The 10,066-nt window shown below is 57.3% G+C and overlaps 2 protein-coding genes across 2 annotated transcripts in view; one reads left to right on the top strand and one right to left on the bottom strand.

The window, feature by feature from the left end:
* Positions 1 to 5,557: 5,557 nt before the first annotated feature.
* FOXL2 (forkhead box L2) lies at positions 5,558 to 8,435 on the bottom strand. The gene has a single exon (XM_043596075.1). The coding sequence runs from the start codon at positions 8,049 to 8,051 to the stop codon at positions 6,915 to 6,917; it is 1,137 nt and encodes a 378-aa protein (XP_043452010.1). The 5' UTR covers positions 8,052 to 8,435; the 3' UTR covers positions 5,558 to 6,914.
* Positions 8,436 to 8,651: 216 nt separating this feature from the next.
* Positions 8,652 to 10,066, top strand: part of FOXL2NB (FOXL2 neighbor) — a 7,788-nt gene continuing 6,373 nt past the window's right edge. Inside the window, 1 exon segment of the mRNA XM_043593314.1 lies at positions 8,652 to 8,798. Coding sequence (XP_043449249.1) covers positions 8,699 to 8,798 — 100 coding nt within the window. The 5' untranslated portion in view covers positions 8,652 to 8,698.

Here is a 10,066-nt window from a genome sequence, read left to right as displayed (position 1 = left end):
CGTCTCCGCAAGAGTTGCGCACGGTTCCACTCTGAAGACCAAGTCGGGCGAGGTCCGGCGGGGAGCCACGGCCGCTCACCCTCTGAGAGCCTTTAGGGAGCAGAACGTAATGCTGGTGGGAACGTAGTGGCAGAAGGAATTTAGTGGCGGAAGGCTCTCGGGGAAAGTCGGGCGGCGCGGCTCGGTGCCGGAGCTGGGCCTGGGGTCGGGGAGCAGCGCCCGGCCTGGTAGCCCCGGTTCCGGCAAGGCCGGCCTGTTGGAAGTGGCCAGTGGGAAGGCTCGGCGGCCCCCTCCCTCGGGATTCCGCGGGGCTCTGACCCGGCCTTTATCTCGGCGCTGTCAGCAGTCTTGGGGGCTTCAGGAAAGAAGACAAAGGCCCGGTGTCACTGCAGGCTGGGGCTCGGTTTCCTGACTCTGCTCACACTCACAGACTTTAGCGTTTGTTGGGGGGAGATTTTTTAAAAATATGTGTCGAATTTCCTTTTTTCCCCCCTAGAAACAAACAAAAAAAGCAAAAAGCATATTCGCCTTCCCTCCTCGTCCATAGAGATGGAAGTTTCCTGGGATCCTGCCCTTTCCTTTTCTTTGCCTGCCTAGAGGAGTAATTTTCCTTTGTACGTAGAGGAAAATCCGGGGAAAGGTTTTGTTTGATTCGGCTCGTTAGTATTATTACCAACACAGTCAGGCTGGACTCCCAACTTGGAGAACCGGAGTTGGCCTGCCGGTGTGGCGGGGGCTCGGGCGGCCTCTGTCCTCTGCGCTCGGCGTCGCTGGGGACGTTGGGGGTCTCCCGCGCTTCCTCTGCCCTCCCTGCCGGCGGGAGCACCCGGGGCTCACAGCGGCCCAGTCGTTTACCCCGAATTTTGTTTAGAGCTGCCAGGAAGCGACCGCTCCGCGCTCGCAGCTCCGCGATTGCAGCGCCGCCACCGGGCCTGCAAACCGGAGGCTCCGGCGGCACAGGCCCGGGTCTTCGGAGCCACTGGCCCCACACCGTCCCTGCTCCCCTCCCGCCCGCGGGGCCCCTGCCCGCCGCAGCTCGGCCCAACCCGCTTCCTGCGTTTGCCCCTCAGATTTCTCGTTTCTCCACAAATACCGAGGGCGGGAGGGAGGGGGGCTCTCCCACAAGCTGACCTCCGCAACTTCCCGCCCGGTGGCTACCTACCGCTTTTCTGAAAAATCGGGGAAAACGTTCAAACAGCTCCGCGTTCCAAAGGGAGGCGCCTGAGGGTGGGAGGCGTCGGCCCAAGAGCCTGAGGGTGGCGGCTGTGCCTGGACGGGTGTCACACTCCGCGGGTCAGCTGGGCCTTTGTCAGAGAAAACCTCGTTTATCCGAGAAGATTGCCTTAGGAGAAGAAAGGGCGGTTGGAGGAGCCCCAGGGCTCGGGCATTCACTGCCACAGCAACAGCACGCACCTCATTCTGAAGGTCAAGGGGCTGGGGCAGGGAGACGCAATCCCCTGCGCCCTGACTTGGAAAGGTGCTCCATGGTCTGGGCTCTCAGGGGCCCAGGGGTGGCTATGGCCACTGGGATAGAATATCAGACCTTACAAGGTTACTACGGAAGGCGTTTCCTCCCTCCCTTCCGTCCTTCCTCCCTCCCTCCCTCTCTTCCTTCCTTCCTTCCTTCCTTCCTTCCTTCCTTCCTTCCTTCCTCCCTCCCTCCCTCCCTCCCTCCCTCCCTCCTTCTCTCCTTCCCTCCCTCCCTCCTTCTCTTTCCTCCTTTCAATGTGGGACGGAAAACCATATTGACCATCTACTACAAACTGAGCATTTTTACATTAGAACATTTAATTACTTTAATAACCCCGTGAAATATATATACTTATTTCTATTTTATAGATGAGAAAACTGAAATTCAGAATGGGTGCTTTGCTCAAGGTCGCACAGTTATTACAGGGGGTTGTTGGGCTCTACACTAGTTCTTCCCAGCTGAATAGGCCTTGCCCCATCCCGCATAGGCCACCTCCCTGGGCGGACATGGTCTCACAACAAGCTTGTCAGAGCTTATCGCTAAGCTGGAGCCTGTGCAGCAAACAGCAGGCCCAGTGGAATGTCCTGGGGGGACAATCTGCTTGCAGCTCAGTCCTGGGCTTCTTTCTCCTCTGGCTGGCTGTCCCTTTACCCACGGAGCTTCTGGAACATCAAACATCGGGCTGCAGGGCCTGTGCCACTCAGAGAGCCCAGTGAGCAGCTGGGCTCAGTGCTCACAGTGCTTTCTAAAATTCCCAAGGCCGTTTGCCCCACAGATAGCTGGATGACCATTGGATGGGCCTTTTCTTCTCAGGACCTCTGGTTCCTTAAATGTAAGCTAAGAGACAGAATAGAGCCGTGTCTCCAGAAATTAGAAAGCAGATACAGAGTGCCTGGTTTCAAGAATCCTTAATTTCTTGCTGTCTCTAAGGCAGAACCAGGGGCATGATGATTGCTCCCAACCGCTCCATGGCTCTGGTCCCTACCACACAGGAGAGGTATGCCTCCTAGTCCCATCCTTTCCTGTAGGTCCCACAGGCTACTCCAAGAAGCAGGGACAGCCCCATAGAAGTAGCGAGTGGGACCAATAAGGCATGGTCACCACCAGCTTAGCTCCACAGGGAAGGGGCACTGCAGGGCTCCCAACCAGGCAGCTTCCTGACCCTGATGCCCTCCCTGGCCCAGTGGTTCTGGTGCTCCAAGCCTCCATTAAGGGAAGAGCTTATTCATGGGCAGACTGTCTTGGGTCTGACCCAGTTCCTTGGCCCATCCTCTCCTGCCCCACTGACTGCAAGAAGCTGTGGTTTGCCCCTGATTTCCACCCACCACCAGGGGGCTTTTAGAAGCTTGGAGCTCCAGCCTCCCTTAGTGGGACAGCCCAGCACCTAACCTCAGGTGAAGTATCCTAAGCTTCATGCCCGCCCAAACTGGGGATGTAGGGCAGTGAACTCTTTACTTATGCAAAGGGGAAGTGGGGCCACGACATCCTCTGGAGTAGGGTGTGAGGCCATCCCAGAAAACACCCTAGGTCCCCATTTGACAGTTCCTTGGTACATGTACTGCACTGGCACTGATTTCTCCCTCATCCCCCTGAGAACAGGACACCTTACCCCGTTCAACCCAAGTATTTTGGCTGGGCAGTCTTAGGGGGGCAGGGATGACCAAAGATTTGTGTGTAAATGTGAGGAGGGGGGCTCATCTTGTCAGTGATGAGTGTGAGGATGTTTACATGCTTAAGCACACACATACTCCTCATTCAATATCATGTGTAGGCACTCGTTACCCAGGAGATGCAGAAACTGGCAGGGTATTTGCATCAAACTCTAAATTGTATTTATAGTATACACTGACAAACATAAATACATACACCCACACAGTCCAGCCATCTAGACCAGACTGTAAGTGCTAAGGCATATCTGCTATATATATATCAGGAACTCTCTTAAATACTTTTGCCCTCACTTAGGGAATTCCTTAAATCATCTTCTCTATTAGAAATTCAAAAGTGCAAAGAAGGAGAGGAGAGAAAGGAAATGAGAGATGAAGAAGGTCAGTCATTGCCTCAAACTTTTAGCAGTGGGGGAAATGACCAAACTATAGAGTTATGGAGAAACCCTTAGGGCTGGAATTAGAGACAGATGTCTTCCTGTGGGCATCCATTGGGAAGTGGGGGTATGATCTATCTGCCTTCCCTGTGTGGGATCTCTCCTCTAATCCCTGTGTAGACCAGGAATCCCTCACTGATTCCTTCATTTCATCCTCCATACTTGGTGAGACTCCCACTCCCTCTGCAGCCTTGGGTGCCTCTTGCCTTTCAGCTCTTGGGGACAGAGAGAAGCTGTCCTCCAGTGCTGGCCTAGGCCAGCTTCCCCTACCTCACTGAAAGCTCTGCTCTGGAGACTTCCCTTTTTTGCTTTCTCTGCTTGGGATAGCTGTTAGGAGGTGCTGAGAACTAACCCTGGAACAGACAGCCTTACCCAGCTCAAGCAAAGTGTCTGTATGTATTCTCTCTTATCATTCAGCAAGCCAGGATTATATACTGAGAACATAACTGCACACATTACCGATGGCTTATGAATGCAACACACACGGTCCTCCCAGTAAGCACTCCTTGAGTAGTAGGCATATGATTATTACAACGCCCCAAATATGTGCCCTCTCCGAAGGCTAATGACAGACGTACACACCTCCCATCCTGTCACCAGGACATGACTTACACTGTACACACATATTTGCAGCAGGCATAGACAACACAACTGCCCATGGGATACATGTTCACACCACAGAAAGCACAGACAGACAAGCACACGGCAGTCCACTTTCTTTCCTGCGACTCCTTTTAGCCAGACAATGGTGCAATGGTTCACTAGAAGCACGCGGATACTAGGCCTGACCAGTCTCTTGGGCTATTCACCCCAGCTGAACCTCCCTCACCAGCCTGCTCTTTCCGGCTCCCCTGGCATTGGCAGGCTCCAGTTGAGGGCACAGGGTGATGCTCCTCAGAACAGCCATGGCTTTATCCTCCACCTTCCAATCTCCCCGGTGATACCCAAGGGATGAAAGGTGTCCTGAATCAGAGCTACTTCCTCTTGGGGCCTAATAACACATAACAGGGATCACCCCTCCCCCCCCCCCCCCCCCCCCCCCGCCATGATCCTACAGCATGGCCAGTAGTATAGATTGAAGTGGGAGGCCTGTAGCCTTGGTCCCTGTCACCAGGTGCCCCTGGGCCGCTGGTCAGCCTGGACCTGTGGCCACTACTGTCTGGGGCCTGAGTAGGGGTGGTGACGGACACATGGACGGAGCGGGGTCTAGCCCAAGCTCTACCACAGTCCTGGGAAAAACCAGCCAATACCTGTCATCCCATCAGCCGACTGAAGGCTGCCCACCCATCATACCCCTAGAGCTCCCGGGTCTGCAACATGGTCAAATGCCCGTGTGCCAGTGCAGAAGCACCAGTCTGAATTCGTTATTTGAAGAGTCTCAGTAGAGGACAAGAAGGAAAAAAATTAGATTTCTACAGCCATGCAGTGTCCATTCCTCTCTGATACTCCTAAATCTCTTACACATATCTTAAGGTAAATGAATTCTGATTATTAAAAATAATAAAGCAATCAATGTAAGTCGCTCCTTACATTTGTACAGAGGTTTGCAGCCTGCAGAACATTTCCCCAACCAGGATTTTCTCTATTTGGAATAAATTCTTCTAGTTACTATATTTGTCTGGAAAAATATAAACGTATGAGTTCAATATAATGAAAACACAGTCCATACACTTAGTACCACTGTGTAAGAGGTAAAATACAAACCTGAACAGTTGCAAAAATCGAACAAATCCTACCTACACCTACGCCTTGTGAACGAACCACTGATAAAGTCTCTTTGATGACGTTAAACAGCCGCAACAGACCAGCGATGACACAGAAAACAATCTCCCGGAAAACAAAGCAGCAGCGACAACCACAAACGCCCTCCACTCGGGCTGCCCTCAACTCTTATTTATCTGAAAGAGTAGAAAATTTTGCTGGACATCTCCCTCTTTTAACCAGCTGCTGAACATACTTAGGCGAAGCGGAAATAATAGAAGTCCGTGTTAAAACAAAAAATTTATTTGGGAATTGACAAGACAGTAACAACAAACAAACAAAACAACAAAAGTGCTCTAGTTCTTTCTAGAAAATTTGGTCCTCCAAAACGACACACTACGGAACAACCAGGTCTAGGGGTTTCGGGCCAGTCGGCTCGGGGCCACAAGCCCGCCTGGTCCGACTGCTGCCAGGTTTCACATTTCTCCTGCCCAAGGTGGGAGAAGCAAGACGTTTGCAAAACAAAAATCAGAGAGAGCACAAGCCGTCCCTGTAGCGTCCGCCAGGCAGGCAGTGATCTCCCCGCACTCCGGGCTTGCATCGGAAGATCCGGGGAAACTTGTTTTTGATTTGTTTGTTTTTAGATAGAGGGGAGAACCCCCCTCCCCCACCAATTCGTAAAGGAAACCATCTTTTACTGAGCATATTCTCCTACCTCTCTGAACATAGCTTTCTGAAGGCCCGACAGGAATTCTACTTCAAATCTCCTGGAAGAGATTTTCATGTTTTGCTTTAGCAAATTCCAAGGCCACAATACTTCGCCGGTTTTCCCGGTTAGTTTTTTCTTTAAAAAAATATTTTTTAAATGTTATCTAAAACAGCCCTCCCGATCTTTTGGGCGAAACTGTAGCCAGCCGCCTGGGGCCTGGAGGTTCCCGAAGCGCCGGGACCGGGAACGGAGGACGCGCAGCCTGTCTCTGAGGCCGGACGTGCTGTAAACCCCCCCCGCACAGGCAGCCGCGCGAGGCAGCCCCGCTCCCTGCTCGGGCCCAACCCCCGCCCCATCCAGTGGGCCCCGGCTAGCCGCTTCTGAGCTGCTCCAGGAGGCTACGTGGAGCGTGGAGCAAACACACGTTTGTCCCTTTCTCTGGCGGCGCGGGTTCTCGTTGCCCGCCCGGACCGACGCTTCCAGGCAAGGACTGCGCGGCAGCCGGGCGGGGAAAGCCGAGCGCGAGCGCACCGACCTGTGTGAGAAGGCCAAGAGGTCTGCACGGCCGACGCCCGGCTGCACCTCGGCCCCGGCACTTCCTCTCGGTTCTGAATTTTGGCATGGGGTGTCCAGCCCGGAGGCTCGGGCGTCGGGAGGAGACGAGGCCTGCAAAAGGCGCACGGAGAGGCGGCCTGCAGGCCGGAGGAGCGAGAGGGCAGAGAGGGCAGGGGGCCGAGCAACAGGAGGAGAAGCGGAGGAGACAAAGAGGGGCGAGAGGAGCTGAAGGGAGCGAGGAGGCGCAGAGGGCCTTGGACGCTGGCTCAGAAGATGGCCCCACAGAGGGCGCGTGGTCCGGCCGGCGGCGGTGGCTGCGGCTAAGGCCGGCGTCGCACGTCCCTGCATCCTCGCAGCCGGCGCGCGCTGGGTTCTCAGAGATCGAGGCGCGAGTGCAGCGCGCCGGTCTTGCTGTCGTGGTCCCAGTAAGAGCAATGCATCATGGCGAGCTCGGGCTGCCGGGCGCAGGCGAACTGCAGGCCCGGCGCATTAGTGGGCGCGGGCGCCGGGGGCGCGGCGGTAGCAGGGCTGGCGGGGCTGAGCTGGCCCGGGGGCGGTGCGGCTGCCCCGTGGTGCGGCGGGGCCGGCGGGGGTGCGGCGGCCGCGTGCAGATGGTGTGCGTGCGGGTGTGAGTGAGGGTGCGGCGGCGGCGGGGGCGCGGCCGGCGGGCCTCCCAGGCCGTTGTACGAGTTCACCACGCCGGGAGGCAGCGCCATGCTCTGCACGCGTGAGTACGGCCCATACGAGGCGGCCGGGCCAGCCAGCCCCTTGACCACCGCGGCCGCGCCCGGGCTGCCCGGGCCCGCGGCTGCAGCGGCGGCGGCCGCCGCTGCAGCGGCCGCCGCCATCTGGCAGGAGGCGTAGGGCATGGGCGAAGGCGGCTGCGGTAGTGGCCAGGAGTTGTTGAGGAAGCCGGACTGCAGGTACTTGGGGGGCGCCAGGTAGCCGTAGCCGTCGGCCCCAGCGCCAGCGACGCCGCAGCCGCCCGCGGCGCCTCCGGCCCCGAAGAGCCCCTTGCCGGGCTGGAAGTGCGCGGGCGGCGGCCGGAAGGGCCGCTTCATGCGGCGGCGGCGCCGGTAGTTGCCCTTCTCGAACATGTCCTCGCAGGCCGGGTCCAGCGTCCAGTAGTTGCCCTTGCGCTCGCCGCCGCCCTCGCGCGGCACCTTGATGAAGCACTCGTTGAGGCTGAGGTTGTGGCGGATGCTATTCTGCCAGCCCTTCTTGTTCTTCTCGTAGAACGGGAACTTGGCAATAATGTACTGGTAGATGCCGGACAGCGTGAGCCTCTTCTCGGCGCTCTCGCGGATCGCCATGGCGATGAGCGCCACGTACGAGTACGGGGGCTTCTGCGCGGGGTCAGGTTTCTCCGGGGCTGTCCCGGCGCCGCCGCCGCCTCCCTTGCCGGGGCTCGGCGGCGGCGGCGGCGCCTCGGGCTCCTTGGCTGCGCGGCCGGTCTCCGGGGCCAGCAGGGCCCCCGCGGCGTCCTCGGGCTCGGGGTAGCTGGCCATCATGACAAAGCCGGCGCGCGGCGGCCAGGCAGCCCCTGCTCTTTTCCCTTGGCGCTGGCGCGGCAGAGAGTCCGGGCGCACAAGTCCGCTCACCGCCGAGTCTCAAACTTCTGGAGACTGCGGATGCCGCCCGTGCTCGCTCGCTGGCGGCCTCTCGCTCCTTTCCTCTCCTCTTCCCCTTCCCCTAGGGAGCGGCTGGCGGGAGTGGAGCTCAGCCTCTGGCCATGGGGAGTCCGCCCAGCAGAGAGGGGCTCCGGCCCCGCCGCCCCTCCCCGCCCAGGCCAGTCCCCGCCTCGGTGGGTTTTCTTTTCGCTCTTCCCCTCCCCCCACCCTCCGGTTTCCCGAGGCACGACCCGCGTCTCTGGCGGAGCTGCCTCCTGGAGTCCCTAGTGCGCCAGGAGCCTCGCTCAGTTCTGATTCGTATGGGCTCCGCGGAGTTCCGCTTGCGTCAGGCGCCTTCGCCCCTATAGCGGGGCGGCCAGTCGCGCACGGGCGAGTTCATCTCCAAGTCACTTTTTGTAAACGCCCCGCACAGCCCGGACCGGCCTGCCCCCTCCCAGCGAGCTGAGGGGGCCCGGCGGACGACCGGGCTCACGCTTTCGCAAGCCCTTGCAATCCGCGGGTGCTGGCTCTGCGGATTGGGCCGGGAGATGCCGAGGGCCCCGGCGGGGTCCGTCCGCTCTCGGCCAGTGCCCAGGGAGCTCGGGCCCTAGCGAGGAGAGGCGCGCCAAGCCTCCTCGCGGCTTTCAGGTGAAGGAAAACGACTCTTCTGCTCTGCCCTTTGCGGCGGTCTCGGGGCTAAACTTCTAGCTTGGGGCTGGGGGAGGGGCGGGACGGGGAGGGGGCTGGATGGAGGTGGGGTGGAGAGAGCTGTGCGGTGGCTTTGGGAAAATCAGCCTAGAAACGAGGGTCACCGAACCAAGAAGCCTCGGCCTGGCCTGGCCTGTCCGTGGCGCTTTCAGAGTGACTGGGCCGAATGGGGTTGAGAAGAGGATCGGGAAGGGGTGCCCAGAAGCTCCGCCCGAAGCCCCTTGACCTTTCCTTGCGCTGCCCCTGGACCTAGGGACCCTCCTCAGAATCCGCGTTGTAATCCTACGGGTAGGGTCGTATGTGTGCTTTAACAACACCAAGCAGATCCTACTCTAGTCCTGCTCCTGCACGGTGTGACTGTTGCTGTGGGGCTTTGGGGGATTTTATTTGCATGTACACTGGTATCACATATAGAGGTCATGGGGAGGGTCTATCTTTGAGACACATGTACTGGTGCAAAAACACAGGTATGCACACGGACAAGGTGCGATTTATATTTCTGGTAAAACATTCATACTTACAGATATGTAATGGTACATGTGTATCATCTAGCAGTAAACGTGGTTCCGCGAACTTCTTTCTTTTTCCTCTCTTTTCTCTCTCCTCCCCTCTCTCTTTTCTTCCTTCTTTTCTTCCCTTCCCCCTTTCCCCCTTCTTTTGTCAATATTCTGTTACAGACTGGGAAGAAAAGCAAGAGGCTGTGAGGGAGGCATTTGTTCAAATCTCTCTCTTGACAAACATTTGTTCTGATCTTTCTCTAGGGCTGAGGGGTGAATGGATGCTCACCTGCCTTAAGCAGAAGTCTGAATGGGTCCCAGTTACACCTGCATGCCCTGAGATTGTCTCCGGGAAAATGAATGCTGGCAGAAAAGGCAGCTGTGTTTTTTAACAGTTTTAACTTAGCTTTGACAAAAAGTCTGCAATCATAAAGTGTGAGAGAGATGGCTGGTGTTTTGAATCCCCAGGCTCCCACCTCCTTGGTACTGAGGAGGTCAGGATACTTTGGGGGAGGAAGGCGGACTGAATGGATGTCATGCAGGGGTGTGTCCTATGTCTGAAAGGGCAAGGAGTGGCTGCCCCTGTGCTCATTACTACCTCTTCCTCCTAGGCTGCCCAGTCTCTGAGGAAGCCTGAAGAGCCCTTAGTGGCCTGTGGGCCCAGCACCCATGGCCACCTTCATGTGCTGCCTACTTCCCTCTCAGGTCTCT

Source organism: Prionailurus bengalensis, chromosome C2 (assembly GCF_016509475.1).
Source record: "Prionailurus bengalensis isolate Pbe53 chromosome C2, Fcat_Pben_1.1_paternal_pri, whole genome shotgun sequence".
NCBI lineage: Eukaryota > Metazoa > Chordata > Mammalia > Carnivora > Felidae > Prionailurus > Prionailurus bengalensis.
Note: the sequence above shows the minus strand (reverse complement) of the source record. Positions and strands in the feature narration are given on the sequence as shown.